This window comes from Ruditapes philippinarum, unplaced genomic scaffold (assembly GCF_026571515.1).
Source record: "Ruditapes philippinarum isolate M1 unplaced genomic scaffold, ASM2657151v2 ctg2732_1_1_1_1, whole genome shotgun sequence".
In the NCBI taxonomy this organism is placed as follows: domain Eukaryota; kingdom Metazoa; phylum Mollusca; class Bivalvia; order Venerida; family Veneridae; genus Ruditapes; species Ruditapes philippinarum.
In genome coordinates this window covers 172,285-198,561 of record NW_026861313.1, presented here as the reverse complement: position 1 = coordinate 198,561, position 26,277 = coordinate 172,285, and the positions used below count along the sequence as shown (strand labels likewise).

The following is a 26,277-nucleotide window of genomic DNA, read 5'->3' as shown; positions in this document are numbered from 1 at the left end:
AAAAATAGTGAACAGCGGTGAAAACATTCAACTTCATGACTAATAAATACTACAATATGTTTTATCAACGCCGTGATGTTGTTTTCCATGCCGGCCTTCAATTATTATCATTATCATTATTGTTATTATCATTATTGTTATTATTATTATAATTATTTTATTATTATTACAGATATACAATTGTTAACGTTATAATATTTATTTATCTAATTATTAGTTTTTTATTTATTTAGATATTTATTATATCAGATATACAGCACAATTATTATCTAACGTATTTATTGTTGTTTGTGTTACTCTAGTTTTGCTTTTATAAAAGCAAACAATTATGTCTTCACACTTTTTATTATAGCATCACCTCAACTTTAATTTAACGTAAATATCTTATACATCATAATCCACTTATATCTCCTTGTTTGGCTGTTTATCTTTTATAATCATTTTGTCCAAACAATCTGTGTTTAATTTGGAACGCGAAGAATGAGTTTGGTATTTTAATGTGTATCGATAACAGATATAGAAAAGGCGAGTCCACAAAAATGTGTCATTGAAGAGATAATAACTCAGCAGGAGGTACGGCAAGTTAGGATAACCTCTAAACCTCTGAAATCCGTTAATACCTTTTCAAATTTAAGGACCATCTTTTCTTTATAGATTGATTGTTATGTAAATATTAAGATAACGATATAAAGGAGCTACTGTGTACTATCTTTAATACAATATACAAAGATATTTGGGTTGTCAATAAGGATAAATTCGTGATAAGACAGCAGCGTATGTTATATTGTTAGTTCCTTTAGGTGCTTAAACTATAGAAAGGGAAGTAACTCAAATTACGCTAGTTAACTTTAGACAAGTGTTTGAATTTATACACAAATATAATAAGTTCAATAAATCAAAACGCTTTTCTTAGGTTTAATCACTTAGCTTTTTTGTTTGTTTGTTGTTGTTGTTGTGTTTTCTTTGTTTTTCTTCAGAATATTTAAATTATACACATACAATAAGGTGACATAAAACGTGCTAGTCCAAAACAACAATCATTGTTATATCATTCGGAAAACATATTTGATATTCTCTGATTAATTTAAATGTAACGAAAATTGAACGTGACCGCAGAAGTAAACGAATTCAGAAAGTAATTTTATGACTGAAAAAAAAAATCAAATAAGAAGTTGTACACATAATCACACTAGCATTTGTAAATCAATTACATTCCCTCCTTACATAACTTATGACCAATGAAATAGATGGACGGTTATAATAAATATATTCAGATTTTGAATACATACTGTTAAATTGTTTCTCTGTGCAACTGACTTATAAATTATCATCATCAAATTATTGCCATCAATTTCTTCCTATTTTTCACAATCAACGTAAAAACGATTCTTTTTTGATAAATGAAAACATATTGAAACATACTACAAAAAATAAATATCATGCCTTAGATTACCTTTAAACTTAACGTATTATTCTTTTTGTTTTTCTTATGTAACCATTGTTTATTCTGACAATCATGACGATCTGAGATATGATTGTTTATTTTTTTTTATTTTTTTTTTTAATTAATATTTGTTTTAAAGTTCCGGAAAACAAATTAAATTAAAACAAAACATATAACAAACGAAGGGAGATAATCCTTTATAAAATATACCTTTAAATATTCTGATGAAACTACTGTAGACTTTATTTGTATCTAACATTGATACGTCGTTTTGATTTTTGTCGATGTGTCGAAGTAAAAAGCAAGAACGATTTTTTTTCCGATATTTAATTTTATAAGTCTATATAACCTTGAGTTATTTCGATGACTACAATTTACCATTTCTAAGTCAAAGCTCTCCGATTATCTTAAACCTTTGATCTTAAGATATTCTACGCTTTTTTTTCTCGCCGCAATGATGGATGCCTCAACAAAACTAATATCAATTATAAATAAAATATTTATAACATAACTGCTTGATCACGAAAAGCCGCGATGAAGCTAATATGGATTATGATCAAAATATTTATTTGATAATTCTTTGGATCACGAAAGCATAAACAAAGCTAATATGGATTATAATTTTTATAATTATCAGATAATTGATGGACAAAGAAAGATATAACAAAGCAAATATTGATAATGATTAAAATATATATTTGATAATTGTTGGACCACGGAAGCATAAAAAAGCTTATCTGGATTATAATTAATATAGTAATCAAATAATTGTTGGACCACGAAAGCATAAGCAATGTTTATATAGATTCTAATTTATATAATCACCAGATAACTGAACGAAATCATAATTTATAATTAGTATATTTATAAGATAATATTTGGTCCACGAAAGCATAAACAAAGCTAATATGGATCATAATTTGTATATTTAATAGACAAATCCTGGACCGTGAAAGCATAAATACAGCTAATACGGTTATAATAAAATATTTATCAGATAAGATCCGGTGCTAGGGGGCGTGGACGGTAGTTTGCACTTGACAGTACCGTCCATGAACAGGCTCAATCAAACCGAGCCTGCAACATTTTCAAGTTTGCCGTGTTGGGCTTTCTTTGGGGATTCTTACTTTCTCTATTTTATTGGACTATGAAAGCATAAACAAAGCCTTTATGGTTTATAATGAATAAATTAATTAGATAATTGTTTGACCATTAAAACATTAAAACAGTTTATATGGATTTTAATTTATTTAATTATCAGATGTGTTGGACCACGAAATTATAAAAATGCTTATATGGATTATAATTAGTATATTTATTAGATAATATTTGGAAAACGGAAGCATAAACAAAGCTTATATGGATCATTATAAGTATTTTTAATAGACCATGCTGGTTCATGAAAGCATGAACAAAGCATATATGGGTTATAATTAATATATAAAACAGATAAATGTTGGACCACAAACTCATAAACAATTTAAACAAACCTTATTTGGATTTTATTTAAAATAGTTATTAGATAATAAAATAGTTATTAGATAATAAAAGAACCACCAAAGCCTTAACAAAACTAATATGGATTATGATTGAATATATAATTAATATGAATTATGATCAAATGTATAAAGGAACTCAAAGACCTAAAAAACATAAAATCTGAATTGCTAACACAGATCACCAGGGCTACTTACAACAGAAAGATAATGCAAAATGTAATAAAGTTGTATACAACAAAATTTAATTGAAAATTATGTTACTATTTTGCCATTCTTAGACCGATTTGAGTGAAAAGCGTTGCGACTCGTATTGGATATATTTTACAACTAAACTTATTATTCTGGAAAAATGGAATGACCGAATGAGATGTAATTTTAGACATTTATCTTTCAAGTACTGTTAAGCCAAAACCCCTCAGTGGAGTCACTTTAAACGAAATTATAGTGCTACAACAAATTCAACAACAGAATATGCATTAAGCTGTTTATCCGATAATTACAGGACCACGAAAGCATGCTTGTGAACATTCAGGCGAGTAATCCCTTGCGTCACAGAATGTTGCGTTACAGAAAATGTCTAAGCCTTCGTCATTTGTTAGATACTCAAAGTCCGTGAAGACAAAACTTGTTTCATGCGTTGACTGAGAAATAATGTGTGTACTACTGTCGACCTCACAACTGTAACGATAAAATAAAAACATTGAAAATATGCATACAATAATCTGCTTAGAACGCCTTTAATCTTCTGTTACTCTCGTGAAAACTTGGAAAAAATAGACAAATGAATAGAAAATGATGACAGGTGTACATATTATGTAAAGTCACATATCATTCTTGAAAAAGAATAGCTTGTATATATTCTCGTTGAAACTTTCAAAAAAAGTAGACAAATGAGTAGAAAATCATTACAAGTTATGTAGAAGCATTAAAATACAAATATAGCAGTTACCCATTGCTTATTAGTATGATATCTTTATCGTTTGTTGCATTGGCGTTTGGTTTTGTGAAGCATGTGTGAAGTCGCATCTTTGTATTCCAATCGGGGATATTTGTAGAAACCTTCACATACACGTCATCACCAACATGTATGTCACTTGCCTCTTGAATAATGGGGTTATGAAAACCCCTGTCACTATAAAGCTGCACGGTGACATTGTAATGCTTCACATAAGTTGAATGGTGTGTCTCAATGCCGTGATGCAAATGTGACGTCCCTGTTCCACCTCTGATTACGTCACACTCCACAATGAACGTCCAAATGTGACGTCTAATGAGGAATGGTATCACAGGATCAAACATCACGTAAAGTAATTTGTTGCTGTAAATATGCGTTATACTTGAAGTCTGAAAGTAAAGTAAAATACTGATTACACATCGAGTCTACTTATACAGGAAATGTAGCATATCTATATACGTATTTCCCTCGTAAAACATAGTAATGTTCAAAACTAGCGAAAAACTTTGAAAAGACTAGTTGGAAAAAATAGCTGATAATGTTTGTGTAACCACTATTTATTATATGTAGGGAAAGAACAATTAAGTAACAATTAAATATAAAATCAAAACTCTAGTTCAATATAACAATGATGATTTTGATCGAGATATCGTTCACATTTGGCCTGGTATAAAACCAAATTAGCTTATTTGTAATAACTTAAATATGTTTATGTATTCTTATAAAATTTATATCTAATTATGTTCCGAAATATATGAAGATAATTATGTTTGTTAATTTCAGATAAGATGCGCTACAAATGCACACAATAATGGCAGAACATGTTTAATATTGCAGCTGTTTTACACTTTATAATGTGTTATGATTCTAATCAATGTTTGTCAAATAACATATTATACTTTTTCTTAATCTCTATCAAAAGAGGCAACAAGAATACGATTATTGTCTAAATGTTCTTATTCTCTTCCGCCAGCATTGCATGTTTGAATAATGTAAAATAATAAATGTACATTGTATTAAGTAAATGTAAGTGTTTTCAGTTGAAATATAAACAAATACATCGTATACATGTTATTCAAGATAAAGTACACCATGAAATAAATTTTGTACCATATCTGCAGTTTTACAGCTGTTTAGGTCATACTGGAACTTCAGTAGAGACCCTTCCAGCTTTCCAAGACATTTAGATTCACCCAAGAATATGTCAACGGGTTTTATGGCTGGATACTGCGCTTGTAGTATGTTCATATCGACTTCAATATCCCATTGTGAATCGGAACATGTAACATGAACAGCGTCTTCAACAGATCCTGTAACGACATTTTGAATGAAGTAACTACACATACCGACTGCACATTTCACTAATTTCAAGGTCACGATTTTATGATTTCAACTTAAATCATTCATGATTGTAATACAGAATCTATTATTTCAAACCCACACATTTATGTTTTAATAATTTCAACTTTTTAAATGATTTAAGGTTTACACTTCCTGAGGGAATTCAAAATACAAGCTATACGTAATGAAATAAGAATTCGTACAATTTAAATCGTGAGTTCGTTAAAATGAATGCGAATGCAGAAACAATGTCCCTACTTTTCTTTAGTAGAAAAAAATCGTTATATATATATTCTTCAATTTCATTAAAAGTAGTATTATTTTTATTTACACCTCATCAAGGAAAACATACATGTATATTTAAAAACAAAACATACAGAAGCAATGATTTAAAAATATGTCCTTCTTGACTTTTCATTACAGTTTTTTTTTCAGATTCATATTGACATTTAAAGATAATATGCATTCAGCAGTAGTTATAAAATGCATGGTTGGTTACGTACTACTATAAAACAAACAAAAGTGGACGCAATATTATATAAAAACTATAAATCATTCTGACTGTTTCATGTCTTTTCTTTCAATTTTTTGTGGGGGTCTGTTTATTTTATTATGACTGATCTCAAACAACAATGTATGTTTTTGATGGCCATATTGATAGCTTAGAAATAATAAAAAATGTACCAATCTTTACACAGGTGCCAGTTTTATCACTAAGTCTTTGGAACCCAGGAGCGCATAAGCATGACGAATTTCCCAAAGTATTCACACAGATTTCTGTTCTCCCACACACTTGAATGCCCCTACTGCATTCATCAATATCTAAAATATATTGAAATTACTGTATTGACATCTCATAAATACCCTTGAATATTTATTTTATAATAACAAAAGTCATAGCGATTATCTAAATTTACATTTATATACTAATTTTGAAGAAGTAATTGGCAAAAATTTACAACAACCAAAGGGACATAAAATTATCGCATTATTTAATAGACACAACAATTACTCAATTTTAAGCTGTTTCCCTCACCTTATATGAAGCTATCTGGCAGACTATTTCATTTAAGGAAGGGATTGATTTAATCAGAATCTGTATAAAAATCTGACAATGTTCGATATAATGTAAAGTTAAAGTTACAAAATATATTGATAACATATTTGTTTATCAATAAATCTTTTGCTTTTATTACCATCACATGAATGGCCATTTGTATTTAATTCATATCCATTGAAACAGCTACACATAAACGATCCATCGGAATTTGTACAATTCTGCTCACACTTGTCAGCTCCAGAATAATCAACACTGCATTCGTCAATATCTATAAGAATTAGTTTCGTAATTTGTGGGAAATATACATGTATTAGAATGTGTTAATAGAATTAGATTTGATAATTCTTAGATAACTTTGTGTTTATTTTCTTTCTGCATTATTGAATAAAGCTAACGTTTAAAAGATCATTTAAATTTAAAACATTATTCAGAAACATACGAGATGAATGTTTTATGGTACGGCAAGGCACTCACAAATATATATCTTTTAATGAAACGAAATAAGTAATAACCTGAAGCATTTAAAACAATAGATCTTTCATTTCCAATCTTGTTCATGTTAGTAAGTAATATATTTGTGAGCATTTGAAATGTTATCCTGACACAAGTATGTCTACATATTTCATATGTACACCGGTACCGTTGGCCTAGTGGTTAAGGCGTCCGCCTTCGGATCGGGAGGTCGAAGGTTCGAGCCCCACGGGGAGCGTTAATTGAAGGATGAATGTTTCTCGTGGGACTCGTTCCGAAATGGCCGCTTCGTGAGCCGCGAGGTAGTTAAAAAGAATGGTTACCGATTTCTATCCGCCTGGCGCCTGGCATAGTGGTAGGAATTGGGAGGTACATGGTATGCAACCAAAAGGTGTCTCATAAGTCAAAATGGCTGGCCCTTTCAGTAGGGGTGACACTATAATAAACAAGACCTTTACCTTTACCTTTTATTTCATTTACATATTGGTATTTGTAACAACTTCATAATCAATATCATATGGGCATAAATAAAGCAGTCTCTTAACAATGCGCATGCTGTTTCCAATATTTTTGAATATATATTATGAAAATACCTGTGCATATCTGATTATATCCAGGCATCCAATGTTCCCTTCCCTTCGGACAAGGACCGCATGGCCACGAAGGATTTGATTTGTAAACAATCACATTACAAATATCATTGTAGCAGTTAAAGTTAGGACAAAGATCTATGATATCTTCGCAATACAATCCGCTAGTGTAGGCTGGACAAAAACATGATGCTTTAACCACAGTATCTGAATAAAACGTCAACTAATAGTTTTATTCGTGTAGCTAGTGTATGCAATATCTGGATGAAATTGTTAGGAATTTAATAGTTTAATTCATGTAGCAATAACGTTTTACTTCGAACTTCAAGTAAATGGTACTATTTCCAATTCTCTCTTTTTTTTATTTTTATTCATTTTTTATTCATTTATTTTAGTTTTTTGGGAAATGAAAAGTATAAACAAAGTAAAGAAGCAAACAAATGAGCATGATTACCTGAAGGATAGTCAGTAGCACCATTAAATGAACAAAACGAAACTTCACTACATCCACAGTAGTTGATTGAAAAACTGAAAACACAGCTAGCATTTAATGTGTCGTATACGGTGAATTTTATGCCTGTGTATAATTCTCGTAAACCAGTGCCAACGTTCCATGTAAAAATTCCATTGTCTGAAAAACCAAGTATACAATAGTGATATAGTATAAAAAGCAGGTAAATCAATATTTTCTCGTCTCTAAAAACACCGTGGCTCGGATTCGAACAAGCGACCTCCTGCTGGCAAGCGCATGTAACAACCCTCTAAACCACTGAAAACAGATCGCCAAAAATTTAAGGCTCTGAAGTAGTTGTCAGATGTTTTATTTAAAGCTACTAAGGTTGTGGTGCACTTAGCCTTTATGTATATTTGACATGTTTTAATATTATTCCCGTTACATATCAAAATTGTGAAGTAAAACACACTTATTGTTTTGGTTAATTGTTTGGGGTGTTTTTACTGTTGTTATTAGTTTTGTAAAAAGCAACCAAAAATCACTCTGATTTAAATCTATTTTTATTTTAATGAATAAAGTTTATTCTGAATATAAATATTAATTACTTATTGTATATTCTTTCCGTGATAAATTTGTGGTAACTTCGAACACGAGATTTTCAGGGGGTGTATTATCATCGGTAACATAATCAGTAAGATTAATGGTCCATGTTGAGTGAATATTGACAGTGATTATGTCTGGAAAGTTTGATGATACAATTGGGGCTTTATTATCTGAAAGAAACAAAAAAGAAAGCAGGTTAATTATATAAATAAATCAATGGACGTCTTTCAAAAAAGCTAGATAATAAAGAATTATGCATAGGTAAATAATGCATTATTTCATGTGTTTCATCATCATATCTGGGGGAAATGTATTTAATGTAAACGAAACTTAAAGATACTAAATGTCCAGGTTTCTGAATTGACTGACTCGACATTTTAATACAAAATATTTCAGTGTTATATAAAGCTCGATAGTTACACTTGAGTTTATTGTGTTGTACTTCAATCAACCCGCAGAAAAAAGTCGAAGCAACTCCGATATAAAATTTTATCACAAGAATGTAACAAACTTATTCAATAAAAACGATATAACTATAGTGTAATAAAACTTTGCGTTATATACAATCATAGCGTAAAAGCACGCATATGTTAGCGTTACATTTATACACCTCTATGAAAAATGACGCTAAGCTATAAACCGTTGTCAGTTTAGGGATGTGATAAATACAATATTATATTCGTGTAGATTCAATACTTGATTTATTGAATTGTTGCATACAATATTATACTCACGTGAGGTACGCATTATATGATTTTATTTACTCGTTCAATATATTTAGTGTTCAATCTACACTCATTTAATATCCTCTTTTGAGTCATGTATTTGTTGTTATACATGACTACAAAGTCAAAACAGATACGTTATTCATTTGTAATGTTGAGCACTATTTCGCCTGTCTGATAAGAATAAAGAATAATAAATTACTCGATAAAGGCGCGTTGTAGTTCAGCCGAAACGGAGTCATGAAAGACGAAACAAAGAACATTATATAATTTATACAAAAACGTTTCAATAACATTCATTACAAATAACGTTACCCGACTGTACAACATATATTTCCTTATTATAAACTTTAAAACACTCATTTTTATATTTTATTTGGTAAAATATTTATAGGTTTTGGTGCGCATGAAAATTCTATGACACATTTCTGGCGTCTCATTCTTCAGAAATAAGAAAAAGAAATTCATTTAAAAAAAAAATATATTTTCAATTAAAAGTTATCATTACGTATGGTAAATTAAGACTATGTTAAAAGGATTTGTATTATTTGAAAATAAAAAAAAAAATATTACGGAGAATTTCCCATTTATAATATGTTCCATTTGTCTTTACCATTACATCTAATCAGTCTATAACCCCCTGTCATTGCAATAGTAAGAAGGCACTGTTTATTGTGTTGCATGTTCCAATAATTTCTAATTTCGCAAGGATTTATTACACACGTTATTCACTCTTAGGCCAATATACTACTATATTTTTAATATAAGCATTGTAGGAAGTATTCTCTTTTTTAAAAAGTCAGCGTAATAATCTTTGCATGAGACAGCTTTATACTCTTTTAAGATTGTAAATTACCTGTAAAATAACTGACAATTCAACATTTTCTGATCAGATACAAAGTAACGTTATTTTTAAAACTGATTATTTTTGTTCTTTTTTAGATTAATTAGTTTATTAACTCAATTTAATTTTCAAATGTACTCGAATGCTGACAATTGGTATAAAGTGTTGATGCAATGCTACCAAAATGCAGAGGAAATACAATTATATACTATAGTATGTCTTAAGTTAAAGTAATTTCAATCTAAATATATAATTATACATCAGTATGTCAAGTAAGGCTTTCGATGTTAAGAAAAGTGATAACAAATATATTACGATTTATTTCCCATATATGACGTTTTGCATTTTCCTGTCGCATTACATCTAATCCTTGGTTATAATCCCCTGTTCGTGCAATAGTAAGAAGGCACTGATTATTTGGTTCCTTGTTCCAATAATTTCTACAAGTTTTGTTGAAAAGTGTAATATTTTCTGTAGTAAAGGTTTTGAACAATGCGGTCAGGTTGCCAAGTTTGTCTTCAAGGAACTCTGGTCGTGTATGATGTGTGTTGTAAATTGTAAAATTTTCGCCAGTCTCATTATACATGAAAACACTCTCCGACTCATTCTGTAATGACCCTAGCAATAAATAAACAAAATGAAACATGAAAAGTATGTGGTTTCATCAAACTGAACTTTTGTTAATTCCTTTCTGTACGCCAAATCACATTCAAATGTAGAATTATTGAAAACCTCGTATTCACAATACCCATAACAGAAAACGTTAGATCAATGTTCATTGTATGACTACGATACTGTTGTATGTTATAAAATACGAATGTCGACAATTGATTATCTTCTCACATCACAATGCCTGGTGATTTTCATGATAATTGATCATCATTCTGACACGTAGTATAACTATGGACACATACTAATCACATAAAGAATACAATTGGTGTCCGAGAATACAATTGGTGTCTTTATAGTGAAATATAAACATGCTCATTTAACAACAAACATTCAGTTGATTATTATTTACTTAAAATATAGATATTAATATAACTGCTCTGGTGTAAAGTGTTTATAACATTTTTAGATAAATATATGATATACTATATATAATTGCACGTTCTTTTTAGTGAACTGCAACTAACGTATATTTACGTTTTCCGTAAGTCCAAATTTACAAGATACGCAAAACTTACGGAATGTTAGTGAAACGCTCGCCAGAATCTTTATAAATCAGAATAATCGAAAACAACATACATGATTCGCCAAATTGAAACAATGATAATGCAGAAGCATTTTCAGAAACTTTTGTCTTGTTTCTCATAATGTAGAAACCATCTTCCCGATGTCCTGCTAGGCCTGTAATGTTTGTTATATTTGCCCTAGTGTCTCTGATGATCTGTACACTCAGGAAATTGTCAGTCCCAAACACAAGCTATTGTTGAAATACAGAAAAAATGGAACGCACGTTTAAAAAAAAGGCTTGTTTTGAATTTCAATTCAATACAAGAACGTGTAAGTTTGATAAGTAATATTGAAAATGTATTAAGTTAACCAATTGTGGAAGAAAAACACAACTATTCATTTATTGAAACTAGCTAGCATATGTGTCACTTGAGGAAGCATGCTCTAAGAAGGGTCAACCGATCTCTATACTGGCAGGCGGTCACTTTAACAACCCAACAACTAATTTTTAACTCAATCACACATAGCATGGCATATCAGTTTAATTTAAGAAATTCAACAAAATTATTATATTATTTATATAACATACATATTGTGTTTCTTAGTTGTACTCACATTAAGCTGTCAATATGCATATCTTGTAATCTATCAATACCTTCGACTTTTATTTTAATGCAAGTTTTTACAAAAAAAACAAAACAATATTTGTTTTGAAAAAAAAATTGAAACAGTAATTTCATACGAATACCTGTTTGATATAAGATTTGAAACCACAGTTAAGCATAATTATTTTACCACCACCAGCTAGCACAAAACAAGTATGTGTGTGTTGGCCTTGGCCTTCACAAGGGTAAGGTCTTCCATGTCCTAACATTGGTGATGCGCTACATTTGCTGTTATATTTACCATTCCTAAACAATCTGATATCATCTGCTTCCCGATCATAACGAAGCTCTATTTGCTCATGTGACGTTTTATCCTGGAACATACATGTACACTATTTATGAATATTTCTGTCAAAATTTAGTATCGCAAATTAAACAGACATGCCTATGTAAGTGTTCTTTTATAGATATGCATAACCGAGTGACAAAAAGGTGTTTAATGTCAATTGAAAAAGAAAACACAAATAAAGTTCGAAAAATTATATTTTGACAAAACTTGTTTGCAACGTAGACACATTTACATTAAACAAAAGACAACTCATAAGAGGGGAATTGCAAAAATCTGCAATTTGATTTGACTTATCTGGACCTTATTTTGAAATAATAATAATAATAATAAATAATAATAATAATAATACTTGAAATAATATCGTAAATAAATGATATTGAATGAGTATAGATTTAACACTGAATTTATAGAATGAATTGAAGGGAATCATATAATGCGAGCCTTTGGCTCGAGTTCATTAAATGTAGTATTCAATCTACTCGAATATAATTTTCTACTTATCATTTATCTAAAATAAGAACGGTTTACTGTTAAAAAGAGTCATTTCCCGTTGACACACTTTTAATGTAACGCTAATATTAGCGAACTTTAACAATATTTTTGCATATACCGCCAATGATGTCATCATTACAATAGCATTGTTATTGCATTGGTCTTTTACACTCCTGAATCGTGATTTAAGTGATAAATTGAAAAAAAAAGTATGTGTAAGAAAGGGTTATACTTACTAGTATGGCAAAAGCAGAAAAATATGTTGAATCAACGTTTCCTGGCACAACATAATCTGTTCTAGCTTGTATTTCAAAATTACTAAAATGTGAATTGAAAAACAATGCTAGAAAATAAATTTGGCGCTTATAATTCCATACTCTTATTTTCAAATTCACTTTCATAAACATCACAATTTTCTTTGTTGATCTTGTGTTTCATATTTTATCAAACTGTAGGAATAAAGGCAGATGATTATATTTTAAGCTTAAAGTATATTTAAAATCATTATGTTTTAATCTGATTTTGATATTTTTCACGCACCAATGTTAATTAAAATTACCCGAAGATGTCAAAAAAAGACTGGCTACGAATCAATATGATACTGATTATATTACAATATATGTTTATACTTATTTGAATGCCGATCGAATGAATTATCTTTGCATCTATCTTCTATTTTGAATGAAAATATTTTAGTTTGTTTTCAGCTAAAATTAGAATTTTATCAGAACGCAGTCTGGCATATAAAATGTTATTTCATAAAATCCAATTAACAGAGGAAAAACAAAGTACATTTAGGTAAATGGTAGTAAATATAAGACTGGAAGTATTTAGATCTCTACAATAATTTTTGTTTATTCAAATTTTGCTTAGTTGAACACTTTTTAGTAACAATAAAATTTAACAACAAATGTAGTTAAATTGACAAATATAATAAACAAATAAAAGATAAGATTTGAATGTTAGATCAATCATAGATATTTTGTATGTATACACGCTTGCCAAATATCAGTGTTTGTCCAAATTTTAATATAACTTACCATGTTTAAAACGTGTATTTAAATAATTTTTGTTTTAACTTTTATAAATTATCTTTAAATAGCTTAAACTACTAGTACTTACTTTCCATCCGTCAAAAATACATATTCACCATGGCCATTAAAATCATATTTTCCTCCATCTATTGTTTGTATGACGGGATCTCCTGATGAAATTGCTGAAAATCAAATGATAAGTAAATACATCACATTCTCAAATAGCACAGTTATAATATAGTTTTTCACTGACACGGTTGATAAATTTTGGGTGAAATTCTGAAAAGATGTAAATTTATTATTACTATTCTGATATTGACCCATTATTCTCTAATCAAGAATGTATCAAAGGACAAAACAAGACAATTAATCAATAACACTTCTTCATTTCGTTTCAAGAAAAATAGGCACGATATAAAAACGATGGGCACACCTTATCATCTTGCACATCATGTCCCTTTTTCATAGTTAAAATTAATATTTCATATAACATTTGACTTTTTGATAAAAAGAGTTTTATGAAAAGTACATATATACCGATTGCCGACGAATTAACAGAGAGACTTTGTAATAAACTGTTATTTTCCTACAAATTCTTTTTTATGTTTTAGAAATACGTATTATTCTAGTTTTCTTTATCTATAAAAAAACGAAAATACTTACAAACAACTGGCGGTTCGTAAGAGCTACAATCATCAGGCGAATTAATTTGGTAGAACGATTCACAAGATTCTCTTAATGCATCTGTTCCGTTCCCACAACAAAGTTCATGGGCTTGTTCAATGTAATCATCTTTTGTCTTCAGGAGGAGATATCCTGCCCCTATACCATCAATTAGTAGTTGGCCATTTTCGCTGCAAACATATTTGATGAAGAAATAATTTTTTACTACACAAATCATGTATAACGAAATATACATTTTAGGTTCTTTCTGCAAACATGAGTTGCTATCGTTTTCAAGATCAGACCTTTAGGTTGTTAACCTTTTTGAATCGCAATGTCTCTCCTCTTGGAATATAAATTTTATATTTATAGTTTGTTACCAGTCAATATACCTGAGAATAGGGTCTTTCAAAAAGAACGGTCTGGAGTTGGAACAATTTTACGAAAAAGTATGTTGAGTCACATAATTAGGATGCGATCATGACCTGGCAAAGTACATCACCATTTAAAAATCAACTTATAAGATAATGTTTTGTTACAACGATCAAAATACTGAAAACCTATCCTGGCTACATTACATTATCAGTGTTTACTAGTACTTTAAAAGTAACAATTTTATAGATTTGCAATGAAATTAGGAGTTTTTCGTTCCCGGTGTCAAGGTACTGTAAATCTACTGCTCATATTTGAAAATAGAATGAAGTTTCATTCGCTTTTTTTAATTTATGCATTATTCAATGCTTAAATAGAAATTGATTTTACAGAGAAAAAATGTTATATTATCATGTAAAATGTTTATAATATTTCACGATTATATTAACAAATATTTGATATTTAATTTGGAGAATTTACAAAATGGCGCAGTTTATCGGCAAATATTCTGAACATTATTTTCTAAAACTTTTATCCTTTATTCACAAGTTTGAAGATTTTTTAAGAACATCATGTCGTTAGAATTTTCATATATGCTCTTGTATTTAAAGTTCGCCCTTTCCTCGAACACTTACATAATTTGCGTATAGCGAACTATACTTAGTTATACCGAGACATGTTTAATTGTAAGAGAAGAGTTTACATAGCACGTTTCCAAACCATTATATTTGAAAGACTCTGTTGAAATGTAAAAACTTATCCTTAACCTAGGTCCGGAATGTAACTTTATTTTTATTCTTTTTTCAACATGAATTGAATGTGATGATATGTACCAACAAGGCATAACATAGGTCTGAATCAACAGATACTCAATTGATACAGATATTGTTTCCCTACGAGCAAATCATAGCATTAATGTACGCAAAAAAATATTTTTAAACAATGTATTAAAGAACATTACCTGTAGCAACAAACTTGTTTAGCATCATCAGAAAAGAACCATTGTTTGTAGCAGTTATTCTTCTTTTCGAATGTGTCGTCAATTGCAATAATTTGCTCTATACAAGGACATGATTCTGCTCTCACGCGTGCTGAAGTTATGTGATCTCGCGTTTCTCGATCAGCTATAAATACTTGACATGAAAGGGCATCTCCGGCAACTACTGAATTATATAAGGACTTTGTGTAAATGATATTAGAGCTGAGGATTTCTATATTTGCAAACTTATGTATTATTAACGTATACTCGTACACCATTATGTTCTGCAAAATTGAGGTATCCGATCAATAATAAGTGCATTGGATGGATATTACGGTGTCATTAGTCCGTTACTTGTGCGAAGCGTAATTTCGTCGTGACAATTGATTTCGGACATCGAGTCTAATGGTCAGTTTTCCATCACCGTTGATTCAGAAATCATGTAGATTATTAGTCGGTCACTTGAAGTTATCCAGAAAAACCGGTATGGTGGATTGACCGGCGAAATATGACAAAAATTTGTGTTAAAAATTTGATATTGACGTACACTATTTCCCGGCACGTTTAAAGAGTTATTAATTATGTTTTATTTGATTATATAAAATAATAATAATAATAATTATAATATAATTAATACAAACATAATGTGATAGTAATGAAGTTTTAATTAATTGCTTGAATCAGAAAACGTTAATGGATAGATAACATTTAAAGGGACGAAATGTCTTAACAAAACTTCAACTTACAAACATATTGAAGAAAAAGCCTTTTCCACTGTGATAAAATGTGAGCAAACGTTTTCACTCAATCTGCATATATCAGCTGGCGTCAGCTTTAGTGCAAATTCAGTATCAATGTATTCTAATATGCCTTACCTTTTGTTCCTTCTGTATGTTTTGATGTCCACAACACTAAAGCTGATAGTATAATTAACTGTAGATTCATTGTCCGGGGTAAACACACATTGCAAATCGTATTACTAAAGAAAGGTTACTTATATTTATACGTATCTGTATTTCGTATTTATAGAGTCACAATAGAACTGTTTTCTTAACTTTGATATCCTAGCACTTTTTTGTTTTACATTATTTTACAAGCACATAGTTTTCTGAACTAGGAAAAAAATTTGACCGCACAGTAACTAATGACGTCCGTTTCTTCTTTTCTTTCTAAATATGACGATTTAAACTTGATGTAAAGAGATAGTGCTATGATTAAAATATACAAGTGGAAGAAAACACTTAACCTAAAAGATACGATGGTTAAAAAGCACTTATAAATTTTAGAAAGAAGATAAAACATAGATATAACCATCATAACAAAACGTGTTTTAACAACTTAATCATACCCAGATTAAACAGGTTTTGTTTGATTATCAAAACATGTAGTTATCGCAAAAAGTCAGCAATGTTCAACCTGACTATGTTTTAGTCTCACTTATTAATCGTTAACGTCCGTGAAACAGATTGTATTCAACCAGTTTTCAACAATTTTGCGACATTTGTACTTCAACATAACTATTCTGAAATTGTTAAAGAGATTTGACAGTAAATATTATAAAAACAAATATAGAGGCAAGGCAAACAACATGATAAGAAAACACGATTAAAGGCTCCTATGAATTCAATATGATAAACACTGGAATAAGGACACTCACAAGAAGGGGCCCTGAAACCCTTTACTTTTCAAATAATTGTTCTAAATTTTGAACCGGTTAAAATGGTTGAACCAATGTTTAAATTAGTAGCGACCTCTAACTGGTAAGTTCTTTATTGTCCGTTTCTCTTTCTATCAGGTTCCGTTGGTATATTGATTAGTCAGAACGTTTATTAAGGTTTAGTAGCACAATAAAAATAAGCGACATATTGCCGTAAGAAATTTAGCTTACATCTTTTGATCAGTCGTTAGAAAAGAAAATTACACACTCAACTGTAGGGAAAATAGAATATATTTTTGTTTCCTACACAATGCACAATGTAAACAAAAATCTTTCCAGTGGTCATGTTTGGCGCTAGATGGTATCACTGACTGCTTTCTGTGAACGTCGCTAACCATGATATTTACTTTAAACCCTAACACTCAATGAAAGAATTTATCAAGATAATGCCGCTGACTGTCCGAGGCGGCGTGGGAGATTTTGCTTCCTAATCATTGTTCTTTTTGTACAAACACAATCACATCGTCTGCATTTTCACCACTATCCTTTTTACAGGTTTTGAACAAATCAAACTGAATAATAATAACATTTTTTTGCAGTGCCTGTAGGATTTTGAATAGAACATATCCACTGGGTTAACAGGTTTTTTTAATATTTTCCGGCCAAAGGCCGTCTGACTTCACCTTGACTTCCGCTAAAATTAACAGTAAAGGAATAAAATTAATATAGGCAGAAATTTCATTGGTCATTTTAACACTAAAAGCCTGTTCGATTGATACTTTAGAAGAGCTTCCGTTATAGGTAGAGGTCTGTTCGATTGCGCGATGGCAAGAAGTGTTGGAAAAATATATAAGTTAGAATAAATGTAAAAACACAATAATAATTATGCCCCCATTTCGAAGAAAAGGGGGTATATTGCTTTGCACTTGTCGGTCCGTCGGTCCGTCGGTCCGTAGACCAAATGGTTTCCGAGTGATAACTAAAGAACCCTTAGGCCTAGGAACTTCAAACTTGGTATGGTGATTGGTCATGACCAGTAGATGAACCCTATTGATTTTGGGGTCAAGGGGTCAAAGGTCAAGGTCACATTGACCTTGTAAGCAAAAACGGTTTCCGATTAATAACTAAAGAACCTTAAGGCCTAGGAACTTCAATCTTGGTATGGTGATTGGTCATGATCAGTAGATGACCCCTATTGATTTTGAGGTCAAGGGGTCAAAGGTCAAGGTCACATTGACCTTGTAAGCAAAAACGGTTTCCGATCACTAACTAAAGAACCTTAAGGCCTAGGAACTTCAAACTTGGTATGGTGATTGGTCATGATCAGTAGATGACCCCTATTGATTTTGAGGTCAAGGGGTCAAAGGTCAAGGTCACATTGACCTTGTAAGCAAAAACGGTTTCCGATCAATAACTAAAGAACCTTAAGGCCTAGGAACTTCAAACTTGGTATGGTGATTGGTCATGATCAGTAGATGACCCCTATTGATTTTGGGGTCAAGGGGTCAAAGGTCAAGGTCACATTGACCTTGTAAGCAAAAACGGTTTCTGATCAATAACTAAAGAACCTTAAGGCCTAGGAACTTCAAACTTGGTATGGTGATTGGTCATGACCAGTAGATGACCCCTATTGATTTTGGGGTCAAAGGGTCAAAGGTCAAGGTCACATTGACCTCTTGGGTAAAAACGGTTTCTGACCAATAACAAAAGAACCCTTAGGCCTAGGAACTTCAAACTTGGTATGGTGATTGGTTATGACCAGCAGATGACCCCTATTGATTTTGGGGTTAAGGGGTCAAAGGTCAAGGTCACATTGACCTTGTAGGTAAAAACGGTTTCCGATCAATAACGAAAGAACCCTTAGGCCTAGGAACTTCAAACTTGATATGGTGATTGGTAATGATCAGTAGATGACCGCTATTGATTTTGGGGTCAAGGGGTCAAAGGTCAAGGTCACATTGACCTCTAAGGTTAAAACGGTTTCTGATCAATAACTTAAGAACCCTTAGGCCAAGGGACTTCAAACTTGGTATGGTGATTGGTCATGACCAGCAGATGACCCCTATTGATATTGGGGTTAAGTGGTCAATGGGCAAGGTCACATTGACCTTGTAGGTAAAAATGCTTTACAATCAATAACTTAAGAACCCTTAGGCTTAGGAATTTCAAACTTGGTATGGTGATTGGTCATGATCAGTAGATGACCCCTATTGATTTTGGGGTCAAGGGGTCAAAGGTCAAGGTCACATTGACCTTGTAAGCAAAAACGGTTTCCGATCAATAACTAAAGAACCCTTAGGCCTAGGAACTTCAAACTTGGTATGGTGATTGGTCATGATCAGTAGATGACCCCTATTGATTTTGAGGTCAAGGGGTCAAAGGTCAAGGTCACATTGACCTTGTAAGCAAAAACGGTTTCCGATCAATAACTAAAGAACCTTAAGGCCTAGGAACTTCAATCTTGGTATGGTGATTGGTCATGATCAGTAGATGACCCCTTTTGATTTTGGGGTCAAGGGGTCAAAGGTCAAGGTCACATTGACCTTGTAAGCAAAAACGGTTTCTGATCAATAACTAAAGAACCTTAAGGCCTAGGAACTTCAAACTTGGTATGGTGATTGGTCATGACCAGTAGATGACCCCTATTGATTTTGGGTTCAAGGGGTCAAAGGTCAAGGTCACATTGACCTCTTGGGTAAAAACGGTTTCTGACCAATAACAAAAGAACCCTTAGGCATAGGAACTTCAAACTTGGTATGGTGATTGGTTATGACCAGCAGATGACCCCTATTGATTTTGGGGTTAAGGGGTCAAAGGTCAAGGTCACATTGACCTTGTAGGTAAAAACGGTTTCCGATCAATAACGAAAGAACCCTTAGGCCTAGGAACTTCAAACTTGATATGGTGATTTGTCATGATCAGTAGATGACCCCTATTGATTTTGGGGTCAAGGGGTCAAAGGTCAAGGTCACATTGACCTCTAAGGTTAAAACGGTTTCCGATCAATAACTTAAGAACCCTTAGGCCAAGGGACTTCAAACTTGGTATGGTGATTGGTCATGACCAGCAGATGACCCCTATTGATATTGGGGTTAAGTGGTCAATGGGCAAGGTCACATTGACCTTGTAGGTAAAAATGCTTTACAATCAATAACTTAAGAACCCTTAGGCTTAGGAACTTCAAACTTGGTATGGTGATTGGTCATGACCAGCAGATGACCTATTGATTTTGGGGTCAAGGGGTCAAAGGTCAAGGTCACATTGACCTTGTAGGTAAAAATGGTTTCCGATCAATTAACTAAAAACGCTTAGGCCTAGGAACTTCAAACTTTGTATGATGATTGGTCATGACCAGCAGATGACCCCTATTGATTTTGGGGTTAAGGGGTCAAAGGTCAAGGTGACATTGACCTTGTAAGTAAAAACGGTTTCAGATCAAAAACTTAAGAACGCTTAGGCCTAGGAACTTCAAACTTGGTATGAAGACCAGCAGATTGCCCCTATTGATTTTGGGATCAAGGGGTCAAAAGTCAAGGTCACATTGACATTGTAAGTAAAAACGGTTTCTGATCAATAACTAAAGAACGCTTCGGCCTAGGAACTTCAAACTTGGCATGGTGATTGGTCATGACCAGCAGATGACCCCTATTGATTTTGGGGTCAAAGGTCAAGGTCACATTGACCTTTTATGTTAAAACGGTTTCCGATCAATAACTAAAGAACCCTTAGGCCTAGGAACTTCAAACTTGGTATGGTGATTGGTCATGACCAGCAGATGACCTATTGATTTTGGGTCAAGGGGTCAAAGGTCAAGGTCACATTGACCTTGTAGGTAAAAACGGTTTCCGATCAATTAACTAAAAACGCTTAGGCCTAGGAACTTCAAACTTTGTATGATGATTGGTCGTGACCAGCAGATGACCCCTATTGAGTTTTGGGTCAAGGGGTCAAAGGTTAAGGTCATGACCAGTAGATACTTGATAACCCTTATTAATTGTTTGATCACTGGGTCAGAAGTCATGCATAATAACCTTATCACATGACTAATTGGCTGCAGATAGGGGGCATACATGTTTTACAAACATATCTTGTATTTTCTAGATGTTTCTTTCAGCTTTTCAATGAATATATGAAATCAAATATGACAGATCGCCTTTTTAATACTTTTGCGTTTGATTGGGTTTCTCTTCTTAGCCGTTCTAGTCAATTTATTCTCTTCTCGAACCGGGCATAAGACGATTGAAACGAACTTTCGACTTATTTACAGTTGCAAAATTATTCATGGAATTAGTGTACAGTATCTACTAAATATTTGTTTAATCATAAATTCCTATTCAAATCAAATTCCATTTTCATTAAAATCAAATAATGTAAATAATATTGTTAATCTATGATGACAATAAATGGGGAAAAACCTTGCGGGTAAAATGAACTGAAATAAAACTATTAAGGACGAATAAAATGTTTGTTTGTGGTAAGCATGGTTAGTAGTAGCTGATCCTATGCAAGTTAACATGTTTGACTTCGGCCGAGTATATTTTTAAAGATACTTCTTGTTTTTTGTGTTTTCGAAAACAAAGTCTGATCCCCTTTCAAAATGATAATTCCGTTTATTTCCACCAAATATTTTCTCGTATAGGACACATGCATTTTTTTTCTTGGGGCCATACGCCGCTTTTCACGTGTCACATTGAAGGTTCAACGATATTCGCCGTATGAAAACACATCTGGGGATTTTCAAAATTCCAAATTTTACCATTTTATATTAATTGTTGCATAAGGCTTAAGCCGGTGATAGGGGACATGGACGGCGGCAACTTGCCATTTCCATTACCTTTCATGAACAGGCTCAATCAAACCGATCCTGCAACATTTTCATTTTTGTCGTTATGTGCGTTCTTTAGGGATTCATTGTTACACACTATTCTGATGCAATATGTTTACAAAACTGAGATATTGCTTTTATACATCGTCTGCTTTATGCACGATAAATAAATTAAATGAATTATACATGTACAACTTAAATAGTTATGTAGCCCAAGAGGACTACTTAGAAAACTTGCAGACATGTTTTTTTGTGTTGTACCTTTATCATCTGAACTGCTCACAGGTAAATACTATACACTGTTTGATTAAATTAAAAGCATTGTACTAACAGAGTAACTTAAGATATAAGTTATTCAGTTGTACTTTCAAATCAATTATACTGCAATGCTGACAGGTCTTGACGTAATATATTTTTCTTAAGTCAGATATAAAAAATGAAAATGCAAGTGTATTAAAGACTTATGTAATTTGAAGTTTTGAAGCTGACAATCAAAACGATTTGAAATGTGTTTTTAAAAAAAGGTTTTTTTAGTGTATATTTGTTTAAAGGATCTGGAAAATAAAAATAGAACACACATATTACAATCAAAGGGAGATAATCCTATATTTAAAATACCTTTAAATATTCTACGGTAAACTTTATTTGTATCAAACTTGAAAAGTCGATTTGAGTAGGCGTTGAAATCTGATTTTTTTTTTCAATATCTTTTTTCAAAAGAACTTTTGTGAGTAAAGTTATTTCTGTATACAATTTTTACCATTTATAAGTCGAAGCCCTTAAATGACTTAAACATTTGATCTCGAGACATTCTCCACACCTTCACATCTTTTGTCTTCTCGCTGCGATAATGGTTACCGATCAACTTGTATGACAAGTGTTAATTATGCAGCCGCTGGTTCTATCAATTCATCTGCGCTCTTCTGTGTCAGAATATTATTTGATCGTGAACACTCTAATTGTCGGAATACAATTCGAAAACTAACTTACGAATTTCCTTCATAATTATCATCGAAAAACCTGCCGTATTAATGTCACATTATGTATATTTACTGCATACTTCGTACCTTTGTTTCTTTTAAAAGCCCTCTGTTAACCTGGCGATCACAAAATTGTGTCAGAAAATTGAGCTCTATACATAAGTTGGATTTCTGATGTCCCAAGGTTAAGACGAAAGTCTCATCGACTTCGATGTACCGAATTTCTACTGTACAGTCATATTCGCTTAAAGAAGTAAAATGGTCAACACCTAGTATCGCTATTTTTGTTTCTGAACATATCAAACATGAAGAGGGACTACACGTGTATATGAGGTTACCATGTTTCAGAAACGTCGAGGAAAGAACAGAAGTGTATCTATATAAGATATATCAGAAATGTCACATTATCAATGTAAATGCACGTCAGATAAAATGTCAACACGGAACAAATCCATTTTTAAATTAATGTTTTCATTATTTTTGTCTTAATTCTGAAAAAGAATTTTAAAGTAGATAACAAAATGGTTTCAATGTATTCCAAGCGAAAGTGGCTACATGTACATGCGTTATATTTTTTTTATTCACATGTTCTTTTTGTTGTTTGTTTTTATTGTTGTTTTTTTTTAGATTATTTTTTTTAATTATACACATAAAATAAGGTGATATAAAACGTGATGCGCCATAGCCACAATTATATTACTCGAAAAACATCGTTGATTTTCTCTGATTACTTTAAATGTAACGAAATTTGAACGTGATTGCAGAAGTAAACGAAATCAGAAAGTTATTATATGATTGGAAAAAAAATCAAATAAGAAGTTGTACACATTATCGCACATGCATTTCTAAAACAATCATCTTTCTACCTAATGTAACGGACGTACTGTTAGTCGACCATTGGTATTTAGATGGCATAAAGAGTTTCGGGATGGCAGAAAGTCAACAAAAGACAAGGAAAGGAGCGGTCGCCCATCCGTCAGCGACGATAAACTGACACTTGCAAGAAACGCGAACTGATCAACGCTATCCGTAAGAAGCGGCCGGAAATGCTTGCGAATCTGGAGAACATCTACCTACATCAAGACAATGCGCCTGCGCATACAGCATCTGCCACTTCTCTGGAACTTGATGTTCTCGGGTTTAACCGCATCGCTCACCCACCCTACTCACCCGACCTGGCCACAATCGACTTTTCCGTTTTTCCGGCCATCAAATCCGAACTACGAGGAATCCGGTTTGAGGACCTAGTTGAACTGCGCTCTAGAGTTATGAGCATTATTGCAACATTTAAATCTGATTGGTATAGAAATGTATTCGCCAAATATGTTACGAGGCATGAGAAATGTGTACGTTGTGAAGGAAGATACTTTGAAAAGGAGCAGCAGTTGACTTTTCTACGGTGACGTTAAACTCTGGAAATATAACGTCGGATAACGTCGTTGCGTGCGCCAGGTCACCGGTAGTGTCTGTGCCTAACGCTTTGTAGCTTTTGTATACATGAAGCTATTGTTATGAAATTTTACACTATAATAGATGAGGTATTAAAGTAAAACATAGTAAACTCTTGTTTGATTTTATCTTTTCCAACGCTAAATATTGACCCAGTCTCAAAACTTTCCGAACAACCCTCGTAGATGAACAGTTATAAAAAAAACATATTCAGATTTTTTATTCATACTGTTTAATGCTTTCTCTGTGCAATAGACTAACTTATAATCATCAAAATATTGCACTCATTTTTTTCTTATTTTTCACAATCAACGTAGAAACGATTCTTTTTTGATAAATGAAAACATATTGAAACATTCTATAAACAACAATTATCATGCCTTAGATTGCCTTTTACTTAACGTATTATTCTTTTTGTTTTTCTTATGTAACCGTTGTTTATTCTGACAATTATGACGATCTGAGATATGTTTGTAAAGTTGTTGTTTTTTTAATTTAACTTTGTTTTAAAGTTCCGGAAAATAAAATAAATCAAAACAAAACAAAACATATAACAATCGAGATAATCCTATATGTTATATACCTTTAAATATTATAATGAAACTAAGTAGACTCTATTTGTATCTAACATTGATTAATTGTTTTGATTTTTGTCGATGTGTTGAAGTGAAAAGGAAGTGAGACATTTCCCGATATCTGGTTTCATAAGTCTACATGAGTTGTGTTATTTCGATGACTAAATTTTACCATTTCTAAGACAAAGTCCTTCGATTCCAACCAATGATTTCAAGATATTTTATGCACTTTTTCTCGCCGCGATGATGAATGCCTCGACGAAACTAATATTAATTATGAATAAAATATTTATAACATAACTGTTGGATCACGAAAGCTTACATAGATTAAGAATAAATCATTTATTTGATAATTGCTCGACCACGAAAGCATAAACAAGGCTAGTATGGATTGTAATTAATATAATAATCAGATAATAAATGGACAAAGAACGCAAAAACAAAGCTTATATCGATTATGATTAAAAATTTTATTGGATAATTGTTGGGCCACGAAAGCATAAATTAAGCTTATATGGATTATAATTAATATAGAAATAAAATAATTGTTGGACCACGAAAGCATAAACAAAACTTATATGGATTATAATTGATATATTTATCAGATAATTGTTTGGACTATGAACACATAAACTAAGCTTATATGGTTTATAATTAATAAAATAGTAAGACCATGATAGCAATAAAAAAGTTTATATGGATCTTATTTATATATATATATTCATCAGATGTGCTGGACCACGAAATTATGCAAATACTTATATGGATTATAATTAGTATATTTATTAGATAATATTTGAACCACGAAAGCATAAACAAAGCTTATATGGGTGATAATTAATATATAAAGGATCGCAAACTCATCGACAAAGCTTATATGGGTTTTATTTAAAATATTAATTAGATAATAAAAGAACCACCAAAGCCTTAACAAAGCTAATATGGATTATGATTAAATATATAATTAATATGAATTATGATCAAATGTATAAAGGAACTCCACTGGGGACCAAAGACCTAAAAACATAAAATCTGAATTGCTAACACAGATCACCAGGGCTACTTACAACAGAAAGATAATGCAAAATGTAATAAAATTGTATACAACAAAATTTAATTGAAAATTATGTTACTA

The 26,277-nt window shown here is 31.7% G+C and overlaps 2 protein-coding genes across 3 annotated transcripts; both read right to left on the bottom strand.

Moving 5' to 3' along the window:
- Nucleotides 1-2,806: 2,806 nt before the first annotated feature.
- Nucleotides 2,807-5,257, bottom strand: LOC132715208 (CUB and zona pellucida-like domain-containing protein 1). The gene is made up of 3 exons (XM_060698199.1): nucleotides 5,009-5,257; nucleotides 3,893-4,287; nucleotides 2,807-3,621 (listed from the first exon to the last, which is right to left on the bottom strand). The coding sequence occupies exons 1-3, from the start codon at nucleotides 5,240-5,242 to the stop codon at nucleotides 3,429-3,431; spliced, it is 822 nt and encodes a 273-aa protein (XP_060554182.1). The 5' UTR covers nucleotides 5,243-5,257; the 3' UTR covers nucleotides 2,807-3,428.
- A 350-nt stretch (nucleotides 5,258-5,607) lies between these two features.
- LOC132715207 (mucin-like protein) lies at nucleotides 5,608-16,811 on the bottom strand. Of its 2 annotated transcripts, none has more exons than XM_060698198.1 (13): nucleotides 16,532-16,811; nucleotides 15,639-15,837; nucleotides 14,306-14,496; nucleotides 13,731-13,824; nucleotides 12,845-12,926; nucleotides 11,911-12,141; nucleotides 11,235-11,412; nucleotides 10,302-10,604; nucleotides 8,420-8,587; nucleotides 7,815-7,991; nucleotides 7,364-7,567; nucleotides 6,436-6,567; nucleotides 5,608-6,061 (listed from the first exon to the last, which is right to left on the bottom strand). In XM_060698198.1, the coding sequence occupies exons 1-13, from the start codon at nucleotides 16,599-16,601 to the stop codon at nucleotides 5,862-5,864; spliced, it is 2,229 nt and encodes a 742-aa protein (XP_060554181.1). In that variant the 5' UTR covers nucleotides 16,602-16,811; the 3' UTR covers nucleotides 5,608-5,861. The 2 variants fall into 2 exon arrangements, with proteins under 2 accessions (XP_060554181.1, XP_060554180.1); XM_060698197.1 differs by having other exon boundaries at nucleotides 5,611-6,061; nucleotides 15,639-15,840.
- Between the last annotated feature and the right edge of the window lie 9,466 nt (nucleotides 16,812-26,277).